Genomic DNA, 23,992 nt, shown 5'->3' on the forward strand with positions numbered 1-23,992 from the left:
AAAGGATCCAACAACAAATCTGCAATATACTGCAGGTCCAAACTCTTTAAAAAGTTATCACAGCATCACAGACGACAGTAAAGGCAATTCATTAATAGCGAGCTGACCAAACAATCAGCCTGCATGACTGACGGACGCAAAACGTTGCTGCATCAACCTTGTGGCTTTTTTGACAGGCTGGAGACATCGCCCCAGGAGTGATTTACAAAACACAGAATGACTTTGGAGATGCCGAGAACACAGAGACATCCACTGCTGGCATTAAGAGCTGCTTAAAGCTTGGTTTGTGCTTGCCGTAGTGAAGGCGGCAGAAAATAACCGCAAGTCGTCTCAAGCATATTGTTTAAGCCAAAGCTAAACTTACATGTACATTTAAAATATAACGTCACTAAAAAAAAAAAATGAAGTGTTTTCATTACACGGTTTAAAAAGGGGTTGTTGGGTTTATGCTAAGAACAGTTGAGCAAAATAAAAAAGGTACAGGTGACACTCCTGACGGTGTTCAGATCCACTCCGGAGCTATGTTTAGAAACAGCACTGTAATCAAGTAAATGTAAAATGCACAGAAGAGGTAGAGCTGCAGGATTTCAAAGCAGAGGTGGGTGGAGGGGTCGAGGAAGCAGGGGCTGTGTGGGCGTGAGGGAGCCACGGGAAAGAACCGTAGACCGGCTTGATATTTCTGTAGGAGCAGGGAGAAAGTGACTTCCAACGTCCTGCAATGTAACCACAATGTTTCAAGGCTGAGAGACAGACATGTTGAAATGTAAATACCCTTCAAGCGCAGGAAGGCATAAGAACGGGAACCTGAAAAAAAGCAATATGAAGTTGCTCTCCATCACGTGTGTTTTCAGCATTGCTGTCCCTCTGCCTGTGTGTGAGAGCTAGCCAAGGGGAGTGTGGCCTAGTTACCATAGGAACATGTTCGCAGCTTGTGCACAGCTCTCCATCAAACTACCTTCATTTCTACTACTGTATTTAGAGACATTAGTGCTGTGCTTGTAAATGAGCAGAGCCATATTAAACAGCTGAAAATTGTGAAAATGAAATTAGAGATCAAGCATCAATTTGAGGCTCTTAACTCAGACTGCTCTGAGATGCTTCTGCATCTTCTCATCACAATTAAAACAAGGTGATTCTCAACTAAGAGTCCCCCCCTACAAAATGAACGGCCTCTTGTTTGTTTCTCTCCGAGACTTCAGAACATTACTGCGTAGGTCTTAATGTTTGAAATGAAACAACAGCTTTACACGCAGCGCTAACCAACAGAAAAATGATTTCTCTTCCTGTCCCTGGAGGGAGCAGAAATGGCTGCTTTCATCTGGGGAAGTAAAGAGAGCGCAGAGAGGAGGAAGACTGGAGTGTATCAAAGCCAGAGTAAAAGGCAAATGGCGCTATGAAACCTAGAGAATATCAAAATAAAACTCTGGGAGTGTGACAAAGCAGGGCTCAGAGGGTGAGTGATGCTCCGGTGGAGGATTGAGCAGTAAAAAAAAAAAAATCCTCAATATATTGAGGTACTTTTGTAAAGCTTTATAGGGCTGAAAAGGACTGAAAAGCAATGGCAGAGGAAAAGGAGCAGAGTGTCGCAGCTGAGGCTGGAGTGTATGTTTAACCTTCCATTTACCTTTGGCAACAGTGGTGTCGATGGATGTCAGAGACAACGGCGCGTTGAAGTGGAACATATAAAAACATATATAACAGAGAAAAAAATCTCATTGGACCACGACAGACAGGAAAAGAGGCTGTAAAAGTGAGGTACAGTTGACAGAAGGGAAGAGTAGAGTTCTAAAACGGACTCACTTGGGGTTAAAACTCCAGGTCCGCCACCGCAAACCTCCGCTTGACCAACCAACCCAAACTGACTCTGATGCGGCAGCCACGTCTTTGAAGATGTGTCCATGCAGCTATAATCGCACAGACACAAGTTGTTTTTACGATTCATAGGCCGTCATTTACAACAACGGCAAGAAAATTAACGTTATTGTGCATGGAAATTAAAAAAAAATAAAAAAGTTAAGTAACATTAATATAGACAAATACGATGAAAACTAAATCATTTTAGTTCAAATGTAAATTATAAAACTTGCGTTTATTACAAGCAAGGTTCAACTTATCATAGCTGCCCTTTATAGCAATGTAGACTAAATGTCATGATGCCGCCTAACCACACGCTGTTACTATGATTAATTGATAAGCACTCCTACCGACACATCAGTGTTTAATGTGCCTTGTTCTCTGGAATTAAAATAAAAACTACCATTACATATTGTTTTCAGAGGTGGCTAACAAGTGGCAATGTAGGAAGACATTAAGAGGAGGTGAATAGGAGGAGAGGTTTGTTAGGCAGTTCTGCAAGAGAAGACAAGAGTATAATGTGTCATTGACTGTGCTGAGTGAGAACAGAGGCTCGGGGTGGAGAAGAATTACCAGAGGGGTAAAATATCTTGTGTTTTCTCTGTTGGGTTGCTCAAAAAAAAATGGAGGATGACAAAGAAATTCATGGCCTGAGGCAAACGAAAACAATTTGAGAAGATTGCAGGACAGGAGCTCGCTGACAGGAGTACCTACTTTTTTTTAGAGAACATTCTGACAAACAGACTGACAAAGCCTTTCTGTCCTTGGCAGCGAGAGAGAGCCCCCTCCATGCGTTGCATTGAAGATGGCTGAAGAGCAGCAGAATTATGACGGAAACGTGGTGTTGGAGTAGATTCAGATCTTTGCCGGCTGTCAGGCTCCCGGCTGACAACTGTGGCAGAGAGGCAAGGAGTCCAGATTCTCAACAGTTCACGAGGACCAGAGAAAGATTAATAGATGTCCACGACTCTCGCCTCTCTATTTCAGCTAAACTAAGAAAATAATTCCATAAAGAGATGTATGAGATAGGTCATATCTTAAAGGCACTTCATACGGAGGAGGACGCGGAAATCCTGCGAGGGGAATGAGTCAGAGTGAGCCGGACTTATCTCGTTCTATCAAGTGTGCAGCCTCAGACATTTCATTAACTGAAGCTCTTCTCTCTCTCTCCACTGCATTGTTTTTTTTTTTGCTATATATGTGAGAGCCCACCATGCAATATAATGGACTGTAAAGATAGTGCCCTCCAATCATACTTGTGATACATTACAGTGTCCAAACATCAAATAGAACTGTTGTTGCCCACTGCGGTGGAGGAAAAAATTATCTTTTCATCTATTCATCCGCAACACACACAGAAACCCCAGTGCAGTGTCCAGTGAAAGTGGGACTCTTTTGGCAGAGAATACACTAATTTGAGAAAGGTAAAATAACCTGCCAAATCCTATTTGGTCATTTCAACTTTGTTCCTACTTAGTGCCCACATATATTAGAAAAATCACCATGTATAAAATCTGATTCATAAGATATGATACATTTATTTTCGTAATTGCTACCACGCTATCTAGCTAGCGAGCCGCCATGTTGGAGTGACATCGTTGCATTCGTAACAGGGTTGGTTCGCCTCCAGCGGTGGACGGTCAGATGGTCAACACTTTGGGTTGAATAACGTTGTGTGCGTTACATTAGTTCGTAACGGCTAAGGTATTTTTTTTTTATTAATTTAAGAAATGTTCAAAAGAAGAAATCCTAAAACAGGAGGAGGGCAACAGGAAAAGCTAAAAGACACTAGAGTCCCGAGTCACTGTTTTGGTGACATCAGTCAAAAGGAAAGTTACTTTGTGGCGGTGGTTTTGGTTTGCTAATGTTGAGCTGGTAGCTAGCTAGCGGAAGCTCCCAGCATGCTACATGTCAGATGGGGAGAACATGTCAGCTGCAGCTGGAGTCAGTTCCCATCGGAGGGCTTTTGCGCAGCAGTTCTGTTGGACTCTTTTGCTGTTGGTTTTAACCTTGGAAAACTATGTTTTACATCCAGGAGCCTTACAATAGCAGCCTCCCTTTTGTCTTCTTCAGTCCTGTAGCTCCTCAGTCTCCGTCTTTCACCGTCTCTAACGTTGTATTTGTTGAACTCGGCCGAGCCAACCAACCTTGTGTCCTAACAGGAATACTGCAACATGGCGGCGCTCTTGCCACTAAGGCCACGGAGCTTCATTTTTCTTTTAAATGCTTACATTAGTCACGTGTGTTGTATAATTATTAGAAATCCATTTACTAAATCAGCTTAACTTGGTTGACTGCTTCATGTCCACTTTAAGTCAAATGAAAGATGTTGCATTTTGTGCCACGATATTACAGGTAATGCGATATCCAATATTATGTGTACTAAATGCATCTTGCGGCAGTGACACTTAATGAAAGCAGCTTTTTGACAATTTGCAGACGCTGCATTAAAACATGCAGTTAGAAATGCAACTTTTAAATGCAAATTCATGAAACTTGTGTGGCTTCATATGCCAGAAAACTGCATTCATAAACATGAATTAACTAAAACATATTTAGTTGGACAAAATGCATGTTATGTACTATTTCAATTTAGCATGTGATACTTAAGGCCTCATATCCTGCAAAGAACATGGTGCATAATCCTGACTTTATATGTGGAAACCCTCCATAAATTGTCTTGTCAAACACTCATCTGGGCGATGCTCGAGGAGGGGAGCCTTGCTGTACAGCAAACAAATCACAACAGCGGCTCATTTTGCTTTTGTGCCAAATTCCCTTAACAACCAACACCTTTTTAGGAGAATGTCTCCAACATAAACTGGTAAAATGATTCCTAAAAAAATGCACCATGAAACACATGAAAGACAACTTTCACAAGGACCCGGGTGTTTGGATACAATTATTAGGCAAATCTTAAATGTTCTACCTTTGTACTTATCTCCCACTTTGGCTGAATTTACTCACTGTGTCGCCGGAGGTCATCTGGCCTACAATGCATCACCTTAACAGGTTCAGCAAGACCCTGCCCCCCCACACCTGAACACCTGAGCAACTCTGGTGAGTACGAACAGCTGGTACAGACCCTCCTGCCTGTGTTGCAGAATAATATTCAGGCTGTAAGGTGGACGACCAGCTTCAACAGCACGATTAGAGAGCCTCTCCAGAGGCCAGCTGCCACCAACATTTGGTGAACACTTCACTGTGAGACGGGGTAGATAATCGGAGTATATCACTTTACTCTCCGCCCACGCATGCGTACAACACTTACCCAAAATCACAGGACTTCCTGGCGACGAAATCTTGACAGCTTAGTTACATCTGTGGTTGCAGACGGAATCCGGTGGGTTTCCAGGGCACTTGGGAAGGGGCTGAGGTTCCAGGTTTACTTACTTCTCGGGACAAAGGTAGAATCAGTTTGTGCAGACCTGAGAGACCGTTTCCAAATAAAAGGCCAGTGTTGTCCACTTTGAGAGACAGTCGTATTTCAATCATCAGGCCAATTTCATGTGTTCAATGTGGGCAGCTCCTTCTGTTCTCACCTGTATGCTGCAGTGTGTCCATACATGCCTTTGTGAAGTGTGAATGCTGTTGGGGAAAAAGGTGAAGCTGGCTGTCACAGGGGTCCCGTCACCTTTAGCTCAGTCCATCACGGAAGCCAAAGCTCGCCTGTCAGCAGTGGCTCTGTTGTGCAGCTCAGCAGCTCTCCTCTGCTTCTCCTCCCTCTCTTCTTCCTCTGCTCCCTGTCCTCCAACTCTATTGCAATCCAGGAACTGAGATGTGATCTCAATGCAGTTTCCTCGGCAGTAAAGAGAATCTCCTCTGAAGACGGGTTTTGTCATCTTAGTTGTTTGTTCTGGGCACATGTGAATTCAAACAGCCCCCCTGCGTCGCTTTATGATGAGGGAACGATAAGAAGTCCTATTAGCGCGTTTGCTCTGAAGATCCACGGAGCCAATTAGTTCATCATATATCACTTAGGCTATATTTACCTTGAAAAACACCGCAGAGATTCACGATCCAACACATGGGTGCTGCATGGTTACAACTACTGCACATGAATCCCCCCCCCCGATTACCGATATCAAAATGAGGATAATTATCAAGGCGACGCTGTGGGCTACGCCAACTCAAGAGCAGCGCGCGGACCTGCTGCAAATTGAGCGCACTAAATCACAAAAGCACAAAAATAAGCATCCCAGAGGTTTTTGCAGGCGGTATCCCGATGATATGCAGCAGCATCTGATTCATGCACATTTTTTTTTTTTTTGGATGTGCTCCTCGCTTCTTAGCTCGGGTGATTTTTATCTTGGTAAGCGGCTCTAGTTCACCCTGCGTGGCATAACGACGTCCCCAAAATCCAGACGTTCATAACGAGGAGGGGGGGGGGGGGGGGGGGGGGAAATCCGGTGGTAAATTAACGCAGTTTGTCCTTTGCGCTCTTGCAGTCCGTCACACCTAATTTTGATTTAACGGCAGTGCGTGAAAAAAAAAAAAAAGGTGGTCGGTAAACGTTGAAGTCTATCCCTTGAGGGCGGAGATAGCGCGTGAGATAGACAGAAACAGAATCCAACGCCTCCAAATGCAGCTCGAGTCCGCCCTGCGCTGTTCCGTCTCTGAGTTTGTTACACCCGAAAATAAAACTAAATGAAAACGGCCGGCCGCCCACTGCGCTGCATAATCACGATGAGAGTACAACAAAGTTCATCCAAGTTACTTCTTGAATATGTATAGTGGGCTTAATGTCTCACACAGTCTTATTTATAGTAGGGTTGCTGCACTGCTAATAAGGCTCAAGCTTGCACACCTGAAAAATTTCCATAAAATTATCTTTTGATGCTTTTAAAGCTTGAGGAACCGTCAAGACGTACGAATATTATTTTATGTAAAGGTTTTATTAAGACAGTGGTATGTGAAGCTGCATGGTGTATATGTTAACCAGAGGACCCAAAGGTTCAGACTTTAGAAATAGTTTTTGGACATGATACTAAAAAGCACATGATAAGAGACATGTTGTGCCCATTCTTGAGGCCCTAATACCATCAACATCTAGTTGCTTACATGATGTATGTTCTAAAATCAATATGTAATATTTCAGCATAGGAATAATGCCCCTAACTCACTAATATTGCCAAGGATAGATGTATCACATGGGCCATTAAAGTTCATTCAAATCGGCCACAGAGACCGATTGAAGGACAGATTCAGATGTTTTCAAGTCTATCTTAATACAACACTCACATGCCTGTGTGTAACATTGAGAGAATTAGTAATCGTTAGAACCGTTTCTCTAGTCCATACTCATAAAGAATAATTAAATTCAAAGCAGCAGAGGCAGAGATACCCAGACGTTTAGTGGGCGTTCAGACTGATATCAGCCCTGCCTTTAAATAAAATGTTGCGTTGGTGGGGGAAATGTTGTTTCAGGTACAGTGAGACATGACATACGATCAAGTCCAGTTTGAGTAACAGACCAGTTAGTCCCTAGTATGCATCAAGGTCCGAAAACAGTGGATGCTATAGGTTTCCCATAAGTCAACTCAATAGCATCTATTCTTCAACTTCCCCTGTCTGGTAAAAGCCAGTCTTTCCCAATGACAAGTAAACTGATCCTCATGTAAGCAGCGGAGTGTCTGTCCTTTTAGCTTCGGCTGGATTTAAAAATAAGTTTTTGCACACGAGGAAGACTGTGGGTTTAGTTGCTTCACAGATGTTTACATATGTGTGGAGGAGGAATAGAAGCAGAATCCAATAACTCTTATAGTGTACATATGGGCATGTGACAGAGTTGGAACCTGTCCTTTAAGGTGCTCGGTGATGGTTTTTTCAGTCTGTGGGTGACTCATTTGTATTTTAATATTCTCTAATCCCTTTAATTATGGTAACTGAAAAAAATGCCTGACAGTCCAACAAACACTGTCCATATAGGTGCAAAAGTGTGGAGGCACCAGCAATTGTTGTGCTTCAAAGCATTTTGTATTTTGATACCTGCTATGTAAACATGTTACATAAATGTGTTTTGCTAATTGTTATATCCTGAATGTGTCATAGATCATTTTGTGGGCATATATAAAGACTGTGTTACATAAATCCCGGTTAAAGACGGTGTAACCCGGTTATTTCTTCGTCTGTCTCTATATCACAGACATGACGCTGGTGGATATGAAACGGTTAGAAAACTGAGACGTGATTAAAGATAACCCTTTTTTCCTAAATGGTAATAAACCTCTAAATGAATCATTTAAAGGTTGGATCTGTTAAAAGTGCACAAACAACAATGCATTACGCTTACTTACTCACTATTATCCTTTTTTATTTGGATTTAAAGTGTGATCCACTTTACAACAGCAAACTATAGGATGCAAGACGAGATTGGATGGGGAGAAGCAAACATCAGCTGATGTCAAAGACCAACTTTGGGACACTGGAAAGCACATGCAGTCTTCACAAATACACCAAAAAAAACAAAAAAAACATGAACTGGAAATGAAACATCCCACTCTCACACAGAAACACATACATCTCCATGGCAACTGATAAAAAGAGTAGCAGCTCTGCAAAAATAAGAAGCGATTGACAAAGCATGAAGAAGAACTTGGATGGTCAGCAAGAAACTAATCTATGGGGGGGGGGGGTGGGGGGCAAAGGGGTGTAAGCAGAACAACAAAGGCCGTCATAGAGCATGAGTAATGTGATACTCGTGTAAACCGTTTGAATCCACAAAGAGTAGAAACTAAAATGATCTCAACCCAATTTTACTTTATGAAAATTGAGGTTATTTGTGTATTTTTGGGGTGTGGGGGGTAGTTACAGGCTACATGCTTAATGCGAGTGTGGTTCAAACTGAACATTTGCTCAATCCAAATCCTGCAGAATTAAAAACAAGCGGAATTATTTGAGTAAAATAAGAAGGAATGAAAGTTGCGCGGATGTTGCAGATAGCAGAAGAGAGAGGGAGAGAGAGAGGGAGGGAGGGAGGGCAACAGAAGAGGGGAGAGGACAAGGGAAGGAGTGAAGCTCGGAGAACAGCACAGTACACCACCTACACTCGTCTCCATGGCAACTACCACACTAGAACCAGCGATAATGCGGTTCCCTCTCCTCCGATGCTGAAAAACTGTTCAATTGGTGCCGTATGCACCGTGCAGTATGTGGGAGACAAAGCACTCAGTATTCTGATGTTGCAGATATATGATAAATGTTTTCAATGCAATGCTTCTAAAAGAATAAACTAGCAGCCAAATATCTTCTCTTATTATATTTTACATCCTGTTACATCTGTCTATCCACCAGAGACACTGAATTCATCATCATCATCATCATCGCTTTAAGGGATAACTTGTTATTTTTGAATTAAATGTGTTTTTTGTTCATCGCCAAGGCAAGTGGCACAGTGTGTGGGCAGCAGTTGCCTTCAAAGAACAAGTATTGAGGTTGATAGAATTAAAAAGGCATGATAAAATAAACACATTTTTCTCCAATCTGGCTCCTGCTTGTTGCTGCTGGTGGAAAGTCACACCATGACAAAACCTTCAAACGTGGCTTTGTGCGACATGTTCTTTGTAATCTTGTGTCCTTAAAAAGTCAAGTTGCACTCTGCTGAACACAGTTTGACCTGGGGCGTAAATAAGACAACAAGATGGGCACACAATGCGTGCTAAATTACATATCTTATTCCTAAAACAGCTGGTGAGATCATTCAAGACAATGCGTCTTTGCTACACCCACCACCCTTTTTTTTTTTGCTGCCGTTATCATAGCAAATACTTGTTCACGCTGCTCCCAGAAAAAAGAATCAATCTGTGCTGTTTGGCCATCTCAGTCTAAGGGGGATTCGATGTTAATTTGTTTGCCGGGCTGTCATGATTAACGACAAAGTATAAACAGTCGGTCACCATCAACTCGGCATATGAAAAGTACAGTGCAAAGAAAGGTCGGTCGTGGAACCAGGAAAACTTCCAGATGGCCGATCCGCCTCTGCTCCTCACTTCACCCCGATGACTTGTGTCATGACAGAGCATCTGACTGACAAGAGAAGCACATTTGCTCATTTGAGCAGCCTGGTGCGTTAAAGGAACGATGATGTCACCACAGCCCTAAATATTGCATTTATGATGACGTAAAAATGAATGCTCATATTTGTGTGAAGTCCTGTTGTATAATGGATAATTAACTTATTCCTTTTAGTAGAGCATTGTCATAATTAATAGCACTTGTTGTTCACCTTCACCTGTGCAAAGTGACATTATAAAAAAGGTTGTCATTGACAGTGTGTTGCCTTACCATTAACACCTCCAAAAGCTTAGGCAATTTGAGAGAGCAGTTCATCACGGGCGATCTCAGATCTGGGGTCGAGGGGCCATATTTCTGGGGCTCCGGTGTAGCCAGCCGTGCACTGCTCGATTGTTTACAGGCCGATGAGCAACTTCAAATATGACACTGGAATTGGAGATGAGAGAGAGAAGAGTATGACCGGATTGTTTAACAAGTAGCAGTTTACAAGCTAATTCTAAACCAATCAAAAGCTAAATCATCGTCAAGACAATAGCCGCTGGGTTCAGAGATCGCTTTTGCTTTCCACACGGACTGTTCACCTGCATTCAACCAAGGCCTGCTCAAACGTGATTGATCAATACTACTCGGACTACAAACGGAAAATCTTGTCCTGTTGCCTGCATATAAATGCATCGTCTGTCTGTAGAGATTACGTCATGGAAGACAGAAATCTTAATAAGAACGCAACTGATGGTTCATTTCATTATCGATTAATCCGCAAATTATCTTCTCGATGAATCGATTGGTCTATAACCTGTCAGCATATACAACAAAAATTACATCCTCAGATATTTGGCTTTGTACGACCAACAGTTCAAAAACCAAAGATATTCTCTGAACAATAAAAAATAAAATAAAAAAATAAATAAAAAAGCAGCAAATCTTCACAAGTGACAAGTTGAATATTATTTTTCCGGTGATCACATCTATAAAAACATAAAATAGTGGAAACATGCCAATAACAATTCCCTAGAATGTAATTTAATGTCTTCAAATTGCTTCTTCTTCTCCACCAACAATTAAAAACCAGACAAAGACATTCAGTTTTCTAAAAGATAAGAAAGAAAAGCGTTGATTATTAAATTGATGAGTGGGCGTTCTACGTGAGATCTACATGAGATCATGCAAAATGCATTTTCTTTTTTCCTTCATCACAGACCAGCTGACAGGTAAACATCAAAAGAAGCCTGAGCTTGTTGTGTGTCTAAGACAGAGACATGGTTGGCTGCTTAGCTAGACGCTCCGCTCAACATTATCAGGACATTAGAGGAACAGCAGGAGGAAATCCGCTTGAATGCAACATGATCCTTTTGGCAGCAACGTGAAATCTGAAATTTAGGAGCTTTCCTTCAAATCGTAAAAAATCACTGCCCGAACCATCTGCTGAAGGCTAAACTGATATGAAGGCCGACGCGGCAAGACTCGTACCTGAAACTCCAAAAGGAACTCGCGGTCAGCTTCACCAGTCAGCCACGACGCCGTCAGCCTCACCAATCACGTCTCCGACTGAAGTGTGAAAGTCACAACTGCCGCTGAAACAACAACCTGATCATAGAAATAATGTGAAAGCTCCTCATTGTGTTTCAGGAGCGTGATTCTTACCCTGGGTGACTAAACATCTACATTATGTTTGCTCCCCTGTGGGGTTTTTTATGTAACACAGAGTGGTCGAGATGGCCGAAAGCTACAGGACGCTGTTCAGGGGAGAGCTTCTTGTTCAGTGTGAGGGGCCAAAGGTGACACGCTAGACAAACACTCAGCGGAGTTCAGAGGAAGCCTGTAGCTCTGTGATTGTGCCCTGACAGAATAAATAGAGAAAACATCATTTAAAGTCCTAGAGGGATCAACCTAGCAGGAGTTTTCTTCGCTGTGACATTCAAGACTGGATCTCAAAACAACTTTCTGTTATTTACCAGGAACAGAAATAACACCTTTTCTAATACTCACGGGCGACTCAAACGTATTCAAAATGCTTGTAAAGTCGACTGTCTAGCTCATTCAGACACTGTAATGTGATTTATGTGACGGAATAAAGCATTGAACTTTGACGAAACAGATGTTTGCTATCAATAACAAACCATACAAGGTCTTTCATATTTGAATGCTTGTTGTTCTGTTAAAATGTAGCAATGAACGACAGCAGGGAGGAATTACAGCTTTGAATGCTTTGATCAACTGTAAATGAAACTTTTGGGTCATCTCAAGTGATTTCAGTAATGACATTCGACTGAATGCTAGATTAAGGTTTTTAAAAACAAATAGGAAATGTTGTCATTTGTCTTCTGGGTAAAGGTTAAACTAGTTTTAATGAATTCAGGATGGACTTGAAGTTGTGAAGGCATCACAGATGGAATTCATTGTAATATGATGGATGTGTTGTTACAGGCTGTAAATCATGACTACAGATTTTAAAATATTAAGCTGCAAATATGTATTTTTATTGAGAGATATGAACATTTGTAGAAATCGAATATATTGACAGTAAAAAAAAAAAAAGGGGCATTTTATCAAGAAAATGACGTGCAGATGGAGAACTACTTTTCTTCCAAAGCCAATCTGTACTTTCTCATCTACTAGTGTGGTTTCCGTTGAGAACGTGTCTGTTGAGAACGGGCCGAACGCTCGGCCTGTGGTGTCACTGCTTGCAGCTTTCTCGTGAATCGCTCAAACAAACAACCTCACACTCCACCTCCTTGTGTCTTGAGCAATACACCTGCCATGACATAGTTAGCCTCACAGCCCAAGTCGCGGCTACTCGCGGTTAGAAACACAAAAATAAATAAATAATAAAATGGTATTGTTGCAGGTAATTCAGATTCAACTCACAAAATAGAACAATTGTAATATAATGCATTGTGTGCATGGTGCTGATAATGCCTCTATTTCACTCTTCACTTGAAGTAAAAATGTAAAATGCAGGACTTTTACTGTGCGGTATTATTTGTTTTAATAGTTTCACTTAAACAAAATAAAAGGTTTGAGTGGCCTACTGACACACGGTCAGAAACATCGGTGAAATACAGCGGAGGTAACTTCCAAATAGGCGTATTAGTCACTTGTTTTGACATCCTGGATTTAATTATATGGTATTTTTAAGTTAGTATCAAGTCATATACCGGGGAAATGCAGATTTACTCACCCGTGTGAACAGGACTTCACACGGGTGAAATACAATCTGATTCTGCTTCCAGTGGGCTGTATGTTGACTCCAGGGAACAGAAGACCAGTTCGGTTGTAACATTTTATCCGCTCTCCGTTAACCAATTAACGTTAGTATATCCGGCACCCATGTGACTTTATCCGGCTTTGTCCACCACACAGCAGCGAAAGGAAGTGCAGTGAATGTAAGTCATGCAGACAACATGCTGGACTCCGCAGAGGCCTGAAGCCCCGCCCCTACTACTGCAGACACGGCAGTCCTACAATACACCCGCAAAGTGTGAAGTAGATCGGATGAACAGTTGTCGAGATATACGAAGGACATGCCCACATACGGCCAGACAGAGACTCCTGTAAGGGTCTTTATGCACAACATTCATTTCTTTAAACAGAGACACAAGTAAGACGTTTTTTTGCAGTTTCAAAAAAAATGTACCAACGTGTTTGGTTGTGGTAACGTTATTACGTTCTTTTACTTCTTGTAATTTCATACTGTCGAGTCAACAGTAGCACAAAAAAAAAAAAAAATCTGTAACACATTAATCACAGAGACTAATATATCCCAAAAATTCTAATCTCTGGTGCAACAGGAAGTTTGTATGGATGGAGATGAAACAGCTGAGTGAAGAAGAGGTATTTAAGCCATGGTGGTGCACAGAGACTGGTTGTGTTTTTATAGGCACTGACTTGCTTCATGAATCATTTTTTTTAAACTAATCTATGTTGCCATAGCACTCTGCTTGACAGACATTTTCTGGCGGGAAGCCTTCGTTGCCGAGGAGTCGAGTCCCGTCACCCCACCCGAAGTGTTTGGAAATCCGTGAGCGGCCACGTATTTGCGGTACGCTTCTCGGATGATGCGGAAGGCCCGCGTGTTAGCGTAAGGTATGTCAGTGACCGGGTCTCTGTACAGCGCAGCCTTGTGGGTGACGGGACAAACCTCCTGGACTGGCAGCGGAGGACTCGACTGGGCGCCGTGTGGAAAGGACGCCTCGAAAGCTTCGTCCTCGCTGAATGTTATATAGGTACGAGAGCACAGGCCTCCGGCAGCCTGCTGGGACGGTGTAGATGGGTTCTGTGGTGCCGTCTGAGGGACATCCTGATCCAACCTTTAAGAACAGGAAATCATTACATAAGTCTACATGCTGTTGATTTAACATTGTCATACTTCAATAAATACTGGAAGTCAATGCAGTTGAAGCAGACTATTCTAGCTGACAAAAACCTAAAAAGACATTTTTCCCAAAGCCAATTAAGCCTAGCAGTAGAGCACACGTACCCTTCAACATCCACGTTTTCTTCTTTCAGGACTGAGTGAGAGACTAGTGGCATCAGGACCGAATGGTAACGGATGGTTGGACCCTCAAAACGACGCTTCTTGTGGACGTGTTTCTTCTTGTCCGCCTCCAGACGTTCATAGTTCTCTACACACAGAAATTTAAATGAATAAGAGCGTCCGTATTTCCAACACAAATTCCACTGATGAAGTCCGACATACTGTTTGTTCATGTTAGTCATCACTGTAACGCACTACTAGTGTATCTACTGAAGCTTTGGCAAAAGTACTTGACACAACATTCTACTAAAGACGGAACACTTGAGTCACATGACTAACGTGTTCTTACCCAAAGATCGAATGTTAATCTCGGCTGTTATTTTGGCTTCAGCCAGCAGCTCGTCTTGAGTAAGGGGCCGGTCCCGGTGAGCCCCTCTCCGTCGCCGGGGGGCGTCCTGGCGCTCTTGCAAGCGCAGGTTGGTCTTTCGTGTGTGTTCACTGGTGGACTGTCGCACAGACTTCCGAGCTAAAAAGAGATTAAAAGCATAAAGTTAAAAAAAAAAAACCTTAAGAGGTAGAATCCTCTCTAAAACTGACCCTCTGATGCAGTTGTGATGTAATCATCATGTGATGGTGTTTATGTTTTAAACTGTTCAAGTGTTTTAGGATCATTTATGGAGCGGTATCTGAAAACAGTGAGTAAGTATTTTTGGGAGACCTGTAGCAATCTTACTCTCTGCAAAATCTTGGAATTCTGGTGGAATCCTCCTTTTGAGCTCAACTTTGACTTTCTCCGTCTTCTTCTGTTCCTCGGAGGGTTTTTTGGGTTTGGGTTTTGCCACCTTTATTGGTTCCTTGGATTAAACAAAGACAAAGAAATCTATTTCATTCATGTATGAATTTTTGTGTTCATGTAGTGAATCTGTCAATAAAAACACTCGTAAATCACAAGAGCAGTTCATTTTATGCTGCATTGTCATTTAAAAAAAAGCCTCTAAAATATGAATGTACGCTGATAAATATGATTTAATTTACTTTTAATGAAGTAACTTGATTTAGAGTCTGAAGGCTGCTGAAGTAATTGTCACTACCTTATATGCTTTAGTGACCACTCGACTTTTCCTCCGAGGTGCATCGTCCTCCTTGTCGCTGTCCGGCTCGTCGCCCTCATCGATGTCGAAGTCGCTGTCCACCTCATCCTCCGTGTCTGAATGTTCACCGTGATACTCATCATCTCCCGGTTCCTGAAAGGAAACAAAAAGGCCAACATTCAGAATCAGAATACAACATAGAACTTGTTTGGCAGGGTTTCTATAAGTTGTATTTAGACTATTTTGTAAAGTTCAAACAGATAGCATGCCACCATTTTGGAGCTAAAACAGACTAGTGTATCATAGTGTAGCCGAGTTAAGTTCAGTGATGTGCATGTGTGCTAAGCAAGGTTGGGTGTATGAGATTTAGTGAGGGAGAATCTCTCTTTATCGAGCTGTTCTTGTAAACCTCAGCTGAGATGTAAGTCACAGCTGAGGCCAGAAATCCCTTGATCCTTAAACTAGCAGCTGCTTGAAGAAAATTACCTCGAGGATGCAACTCAGAAAGTAGCTGCAATATCAAACAACAGCGTTCAATGTTCTGACACACAACACAGGCCTTTCTCTCTCTTTAAGTGATGACGCATAAAAGGCTGGCACTCTCCTCCGGCCTTCACAGTTTGTCAGCTGTTAAGATAGACTGGGACAGGAAATTATCGAGTCGTGGTCACAGTTTCGGGTGAATCACATTGGCACGGTGGTTCTGATAACCAGAGCGGCTGCAGGCCTTAATTGAAGGCACATTTTTGTAGATGCATCCTTTCCATGTTAGTTAATATCTACTTGTATACATTTTACTCCTCTTACTATTACTAGAAACACATGCCAATGAATATTGGTCTCACTTTCCAAAATCTGCAGTCTGAGCAATTTTTGAAAAGCCCATGTGGAAGTCAATGACCTTCTTAAATATTTGCTGTGGCATTAACTGCAGGGACGATGGCCTGAGCACAGTTGAAATGGCATCACTTTTAACACTACAGAGACTTTGAGGTGTTAATGCATACACTGAGTTGCCAGGTTCGTAAGTACACCTAGAAATAGTACAACCCTGCAAAAAATCTACCATAAGAAGATAAGTTCTTTAAAATGTTGAAGAGAAGCATTGACTCAACTTTACGGTGTGCGCTACGGTCAAAATGTATTGCAATACAACTGTACTATACAGTTATATACTAAGGGGATTTTGTTGTTGTTTTTTCAACCCCATTCATATCAATGAGAGAAGACTAAATATGGAGAATGTAAATACAGACACCCCAATCAAATGATCTGCTACTTGACCTGATTACTTCTAATACATTCAACATATTGGGGTCAAATTCATGTTGAGTATTGTGACTGAGACAGACTTGTTTCCAATGTAAATAGTGTATTACTGGGTGCTATGATTAGTAGCATAACAACTATATCTTGCACAGGTATTCTGCAAGATAACGAATTGTCCTGCGGCACCTTTTTGTGGCCTCTGACTAATTGTGGTGATTTATTTAAGGCGAAACGTCAAATCTGTCCTTTTGTATGAATGCTTAATACAAATAAAATAAATTAAGTTATCGATTATAGTCAGTTAAAATCGAATATGATGTCTTCCTTTTGGGGAAATCGTTTAACGAATATTAAATCAGAGTATTCGTCCGAGACCAACACAAGCTAGCGGAGGGCTATCGTATTAGCTATCGTATCAGTTCACTGAGTATCTCTCCGTTTGGTTACTCACATCGCTGAAGCCGCCATACGTAGTCTTGTAGAATTCATCCTCTTCTTCAGCATCCAATACCTTTGACATGCGGTTACCCGCAGTCTTTCTGGGCTCCCGGTCCACTGCCAGAGTCATGGCTGCGATATCTAAACAATGCTAACAAATGTTAGCTAGTGTGGTGCTAGCTTAACAAATATAGGTTGTTTTGGGGCTCCTCTTTCAACTCTCGCGTCACTGACTTTATTATCTGTTCGTATCCATATTTATTTAAGTTATGAATACTCCTTAAATTCACGCTTATATGCAAAAAGAGTGTTTCCTATTAGCTTACTGCAATAATACAAGCTAAGTACACAGCTAACCCATAAGACTTGCCGCTGTCTTCTTGTCTTACATCCGGTGCAACTGATGTACTTCCGGGGTCAAGAATTTCCAAATTATTTTCAAAATAAAACTGCTCAAATATTCATATTTATGCATGTTGACTTGATGACATAAACGATTTGTACACAACTGTGTATACAATTGGACTTGAAATAGCTTCACATCGTATTATTTCTTTAAAAAGCATAGGATGCACAACTGTTTTGCTTATGTTCGTCATGTTTTTCTTGTGTAGCAATGGGCTACAACTGCATTGTGTTGTGCAACCCTGTGTTGCATAGTGTAAATAAATTATCCTTGAATCTTTAAATTATTAATTTGGTCATCGGCTTGTTTCAAAGGAAATTAATGTTTCGAAGATACAACATCTTATATGTGTGCTCACTGTCTACCATTATGCTATACTTTAACTTAAATATCCATTTTCTGTGCTTGTCTCTAACATATAGCTATTGATATTATTAATTTAGTGTTAAAATCATTTATTTAAGGATTCAAAGAGCAAACACAATGCTTACTAAATCTGATGTTTCTATGTATATTTTGGACCAAGAACCACTGAAAAAGCACAACAAACAAAACTAAATGACATTTTTGAAAGCACAATACTTTTTTGTATGCTACTTTAAGAAAGAAAACCAATGAAGAGCTTTATTTGGGAATTTAATGAAAACACACATTCTACACATCCATTAAATAATGAGTACAGCAGTAAGTGACAATACTAGTATTCTAGCAAACAATATCTAATAGAATTAGGTAGAAATGACATGCTATATGCAAATATTGTGTACATTAACCTTAATATAAGGTTAACATGGTTAACATCTGAGGTAATTATTTAAATAAAAAAATCGACTATTTCAAACTAAATGTGCAAAACCAACAAGTTCTTAAATTGCTTCCATATATATACACATCAACAAAGGCATAAACAACACGCAATTAACTGAATAATTTACATATCTTCATGTTACATAATTAAATATTGCTTACTGTAGTTGCTTTACATTCAGGCTTTGTTATAGTGGAGCTAGTTATGTCCAGAGGGGCTTATACCAGCACAATTCACTGTATGTCTTGTCTTTACTTTTGCATAATATGGGTTCTAGCTAACATGCTTACATTTATATGAATTAATCAACAGTCAGCCTCTGTTGGAAACAAGTTGACACGCTCCAAAATGAAATTAGTTTTACATTTGAATGCACCAAGTCATACCACGTGAAAGTCATATTAGTTTCATGGTGAACCTGCTTGGCTCCATATAGTTGCCTTTCCCTCCGTTACTACTTGACACGGTGCTTCGCGGGACGTATGCTATCGTGGCTGTGTGCTTTAATTGGCCTTTACTCTTACTCCAGAAGAACATGAAGATGAAACATACGCTGACAGAGCTGAAAAATGAAAGAAGCCCAATGGTTGCAGCTACCAGTAATGTCTTGACATCAAATGGGATATTCTGATTTCCATTCACACCTGGAGAGGCAGACGGAAAGGCAAACCAACCTTTAAGACGAAACAGTTTTTTAGAAGATGATGGAAAGGCTCGGACATGAAGGCTGACGGGCAGGCTGTCATTTCCTGCCGCATTAGAAGCCACACAGAGATAAGCACCACTGTCTTGAGGTTGAGCGTAGCGAACCTCCAGCGTACCATTAGAGAGAACTCGTATTCTACCAATGGGAGATAGAGGTTTTAGCTGTGGGCTTATCCAGGTGACAGATGGCAGAGGGTCACCTTCTGAAATGCAATAAACCACCACCGTGTCACCTTGATCTACTCTCACTTCTCGAGGTTTGCGGTTCAGAATACGAGGCTGCCGACATGTGAGCAGGCCTGGTAGCTCAGCTTCAGTAAAGTCTAGAAAATACCGTCCCTGCAATTGAACTGAGGTAGTACAAGTCGGTGGATTTCCACCAAAGTCCAGATTCAGTCGCCTTGGCACCACCCACAGCAGACGGCAGTCGCATGCTAGTGGGTTGTTATCAAGTCCCAGAGTTTTTAGGGTGTCCACTGAATGGAAAGCTCCCACCTCGAGTGTGGTGAGAAGATTTCTAGATACGTTCAGCAATTTGAAATGAGCCAAACCCTTAAATGCTCCGATTTCGATACGTAGCAATGAGCCGCCTACCAGATGGAGCTCTTGGAGCCGGAGCAAGTCTCCAAACAGGTTCCCATGAATGTCGGTGATTGGGTTAAAAGAAAGGTCAAGGTATACAAGATATACAAGATGATGTAAAGGGATGTAGGGGACCGCTCTGAGCTTACAGTGTTTAATGGTTAGGGATGTAAGATTTAGGCCAAAGAGACTGTTTCCTGACAGGGTCTCCAGCCAGCGGCAACGAGTAATGACAAGTTCCTTGAGACGCTCTAGTTGACGGAACGAGTAGTTTTGCAGCGTGGCGAGGCCCAGTTGGTGAAAATGAAGACTTCTTAACCCACTGAGCTGTGTGAGCGCCTCTGTCGGCACAGCAGTGAGGTTGCAGCCGTCAAGGTGCAACTCTTGCAGACTGGTTAAGCCAGTGAAAGCTTGATGAGAAATAAAAACTAAGTCATTGTCTGACGCTTTAATAAACTGCAGGGCAGTTAGATCACGGAAAGTGAAATCTAGAAAAACAAGGATCTCATTGCTGCTTATGTCCAGTAACTTTAGTTTTGGCAAACCGGCAAACACTCCGACAGGAATAATCTTCAGGTGGTTACGAGCAAGACGCAGAGTTATCAGTCTTTCCAAGCCGAGAAATGCTTCCACTTCAATTATTGCCATAATATTGTCACTCAAATCCAAGTCTAAAAGTTGTGGCAAACTGTTGAACTGCTCGTGCACCAGAGTCTTGATCTTATTCTGTGTTAGGTTTAGTAGTTTAGTGTTTTGTGGGAGAATGTCGGGCACTGTGGTAAGTTGGCCATCGGAGCAGTTCACCTGCTGCAGCACGGCGTTGCAGCGGCAGGACTGTGGACACGGCCGGCGTGTTTCAGATGACAATGCCACCCTCGCTGCCAACAGGTAGAGAGCTCCCCTGCACAGCCATTGGTGGACGGCAATCCCCTGAAACATCTGGTTGCCTTCCTGCTTATGAGAGACACAGCTGAGAAAGGAGTAAGAAAGGGATATTTACTGACATCATATCAGTAGAAATTAGAGGAACTATGACTTTCTGCAACACATGAATACAAGACAGCTGGTAGTGTTAAGGTGTGGCTTAAAATAACAGTTTAATTTTTTCTATTCTCTTGGATAACAGGAAGTAGGTTTTCTTTGTTTGCTTTCTTGCTAAGTTACCGCCTCCATTCACTGACCGCCATCAAAGGCAGTTGAAAGCGTTCCAAAGCTAGTAAGAGGGACTTTGAGCTCAGATTATTATGTTCACATTCTGTTCCCAAATGTCAAGGATGAACCTCCATGCTGAGGTTAATATTCTCTGCAGTGATAAGATACACTTAAAAGATGGTGTTGGCACCACAGAGGTCCACACATCTACAGTCAATTTCAAAAAAACATAATGCAAAACAAGAACAGGTTGTCTAAAGGCTGCTCACTGTTTTTGTTTTATTAACGCTGTTTGAAAGCATAAATGGGGAGAAAGTGTAAACCTGCACTATATGAGGCACAACATTGAGGACATGACTGCTCAATTATCTGTGCTCAATTACTGTAATAATCTCTCTCAAGGCACATTAATGTCAGAGTGACACATACTCCGTGGCATTTATTACATTCAACATTTTATATTTAGTTTATTTAGATACTGTGAAAGTAGATTGCAAGCTGAAAAGACCATTTATTCTTTTGACATTTTGCAGAGACTTGTAGAATCTATTTAAGACGATTATAATGTACAACAATGTAACATGTGGATTTGATTCAACTTTATTACCCCATCACCAAATACAAAACCAAATCCTATAAAGGCATTATCAAGATCAAGAGATGATATTTCTCTCCTCTTTTCTATTTATTTTTTTACCTTTTGCATATTTTCCTTTAAGATGCAACATGTGAGATATATGAAACTTAGTAGTTTCATTTCAGGAGGGGAAGAGAAGTGATACAAATATGATCACAGTTGGTCTATTTAGAACTTATAAAAGTCTTAATTCACATATTTCTTGTCCTAAAATATGGCCACTTTAAAGCTTAGAACAAATTTTCTTTTTTCCAAGCACCACACAACAATGTTTGGCTGCAGCAAAAAGCAGAACATTAATTTACGAGGTATTGTCTTAATGCTCAGATCCATAATTATGTGACAAAGATGTACATGAGACTGGGGGGTTGCAACTACAGATCATCACAGGATCTCTCTTTATGTGAACCATTGCTAAATGTACCACTAGGGGGCAGAAAAAGCAAAATATATATTTCTGTGCAGGTTGTCCAGGGTCAATGGTTCTATAACACTGCTTGAAGGTTAATTGTAACTGCAGAACAATTGCCCAGTTAGTCAAAGTGCTATCAGTAATCACATAATAACTCCAAAATGCAACAATTCATATTGTACAAGTCATATGAACGTGTAAACAGACATCATTACTTTTAACTTGGAAACAAGAATACTAGGTAGCAAACCGACTGTCAGCCTGTAAAAATGACTAAGAGATCAGCTCATCAAAAAATGTGTGACTTGCTAAAAAAAAAAAAAACACGTTTAAATTGCCGGTAGAGTGCTGGGGGGGAAAAGTGTGATGCCACCCTCAGATCTCCGCACATGTTGTTGTGTTGAACGATGCAACACTATATAACATGTGAGAAGAGAGACAGAGCGAGAAAGACTACAGTAGGACTGATGTAGCTAATATTTGCGACAATGTTTGCAGAAAGGTGTTTCTCAATGTAAAATATGAAAGGAAGCATGTCCACTAAAGAAGTTCAAAAGTGAATTGAGATAGATTTCTGATCAACTCTGAAAAAATGTCATGCTTGTATTTCAAAGAGTTCCTAAATTATTTTACATTTAAATAATTGGATTTGTATTAAAAACGTGTGGTCTCCTTGGAAACTCCACCTAGATAGTCTAATATTCAAGGAGCGCATCGGGGAGAAAACCATCTCTTACTGTGTTTACCTTCATATTTTTAAGGTGGTCATTTTATCTGGACACGGTATGGAGCTGGGGAATACTGTATAGTCTGACTGCTGGTGATGACAGCAGCTCCCCAGAGCACTGAGTGATGGAGGCTGACTCCTCCTGAACTCCTCTGGGAGCGTACATGCTCGAGAGTACAAAGCGTACAAAGGTGAAATCACAGTTATTTGCTGGGGCCTGTGGCTTCCAAGAGCTCAAATACAGTGGATGGTATTATAAAAGGCTCAGAATAATAGTGATTGTGTGGAAAGAAGCAAAAGAAAATCAAGTATTGTAACTCACCGTTTCTTCAGTCTGGAGGGCTTGTCATTGTGATAGCTCCATTTTCACAATTATGTTGTAAAAAAAAAAATGTAAGATTTCATTTGCAAGTGGGTTTTTCTGAAATTGTCAGTGGATAAACTGTTGGCACAAAGACAGACAATTCAAAAGAGCAGAGTACATCTTCAAAACCTTTTGTTGCTCAGAAATAAATCCAGATGAAACCTGCAATGTGCGAGAAATAGACAGACATGTCATAACAAGATAGCTTCATCCTCCCATTCTGAAACATTCAACTCCTGAAGAAGCGTGTTGCTGCAGAATCGGTTTCCCTGTTGCTTCGCTGTCCTCATGGCAACAACAACCTGGCTCTGGACGCGCGGGTGCTTGGTGCATGCTGGGGGATTATATACACTAGCTCCTGGGCTGCATCCAACACGCTGCACTGGATGACAGGAGGCAAGCACACAGGTCAGCCAAATGCAGAGATTTAGGCGCAAACACCAGATGGGAATGAATTTGAGCCACTCGGAAATAAAGGAATGTCTTCTCTGCTCTCTGGTCGGCCATTTCAAAGTTTGATGAAGACACATCAACTGTCCTGGAGGGTAGTGTTGGGTTAAGATGTCTGCATCTTGTTAGTATTTAGATCTTTAAAATACTGCAAACACTCAATCATAACTACACTTTTGGTGCAAACTAAGCTCTAACAATGTGCAGTCACATCTTAAGTTACTGAGACTAAATATTTCCTGAATCAAATGTGCCATTGGGAACAAGTTGCAGTATCCTACCTCATTATAAACATTAAAAAAAACGTCATCTCAACGCTGACCGTGGCACAAAATGACGAGGTGGGTTTTGTAGCATGCAATAGTGAATGGTGTTTAACTCTGAATAATGTTGTAATGTATAATATTGTTTCATGAATGCAAACATGGCAACTCACCCAACTCCTAACTTTCGGTGTTCACATCAGACTCTCAGCTCTGCTTGTTCAGTCTGAAATTAAAAATGTCCTATTAAAAGGAATTAAGACAATATATAAAAGAAACACAAGGCAATGTATATATACATATAAAAAATGGATTTCAAAAAGGTAACATTAACTTGAGGCCGA

The 23,992-nt window shown here is 41.2% G+C and overlaps 3 protein-coding genes across 3 annotated transcripts in view; all 3 read right to left on the reverse strand.

Annotated features, from left to right (window-relative positions):
- Positions 1 to 3,205, reverse strand: part of LOC142965443 (ras/Rap GTPase-activating protein SynGAP-like) — a 30,301-nt gene extending 27,096 nt beyond the window's left edge. The window contains exon 1 of the mRNA XM_076106372.1: positions 1,801 to 3,205. Coding sequence (XP_075962487.1) covers positions 1,801 to 1,942 — 142 coding nt within the window. The 5' untranslated portion in view covers positions 1,943 to 3,205. The remainder of the gene's footprint in view (positions 1 to 1,800) is intronic.
- Positions 3,206 to 12,325: 9,120 nt separating this feature from the next.
- On the reverse strand, positions 12,326 to 17,530 carry vps72a (vacuolar protein sorting 72 homolog a). The gene is made up of 6 exons (XM_076106061.1): positions 17,156 to 17,530; positions 15,436 to 15,588; positions 15,078 to 15,198; positions 14,694 to 14,870; positions 14,348 to 14,492; positions 12,326 to 14,177 (listed from the first exon to the last, which is right to left on the reverse strand). The coding sequence occupies exons 1-6, from the start codon at positions 17,270 to 17,272 to the stop codon at positions 13,787 to 13,789; spliced, it is 1,104 nt and encodes a 367-aa protein (XP_075962176.1). The 5' UTR covers positions 17,273 to 17,530; the 3' UTR covers positions 12,326 to 13,786.
- Positions 17,531 to 18,752: 1,222 nt separating this feature from the next.
- Positions 18,753 to 20,582, reverse strand: LOC142965417 (leucine-rich repeat and immunoglobulin-like domain-containing nogo receptor-interacting protein 1). The gene has a single exon (XM_076106345.1). It carries the CDS (start codon positions 20,580 to 20,582, stop codon positions 18,753 to 18,755), a length of 1,830 nt encoding a protein of 609 aa, XP_075962460.1.
- Positions 20,583 to 23,992: the final 3,410 nt, after the last annotated feature.

Source organism: Anarhichas minor, unplaced genomic scaffold, assembly GCF_050575085.1.
Source record: "Anarhichas minor isolate MPS153535 unplaced genomic scaffold, ASM5057508v1 ptg000033l, whole genome shotgun sequence".
Classification (NCBI taxonomy): Eukaryota; Metazoa; Chordata; class Actinopteri; order Perciformes; family Anarhichadidae; genus Anarhichas; species Anarhichas minor.

Bases quoted from the DNA above. Each gene is read 5' to 3' on its own strand.
- vps72a (XM_076106061.1), bottom strand. From the start codon at position 17,272: ATGACTCTGGCAGTGGACCGGGAGCCCAGAAAGACTGCGGGTAACCGC. The intron at 15,199-15,435 runs GTAGTGACAATT...GTTTAATCCAAG, and splicing joins TGGTCACTAAAGCATATAAG to GAACCAATAAAGGTGGCAAA. The intron at 14,871-15,077 runs GTAAGATTGCTA...ATCTCTTTTTAG, and splicing joins ATTCCAAGATTTTGCAGAGA to CTCGGAAGTCTGTGCGACAG.
- LOC142965417 (XM_076106345.1), bottom strand. From the start codon at position 20,582: ATGTTTCAGGGGATTGCCGTCCACCAATGGCTGTGCAGGGGAGCTCTC.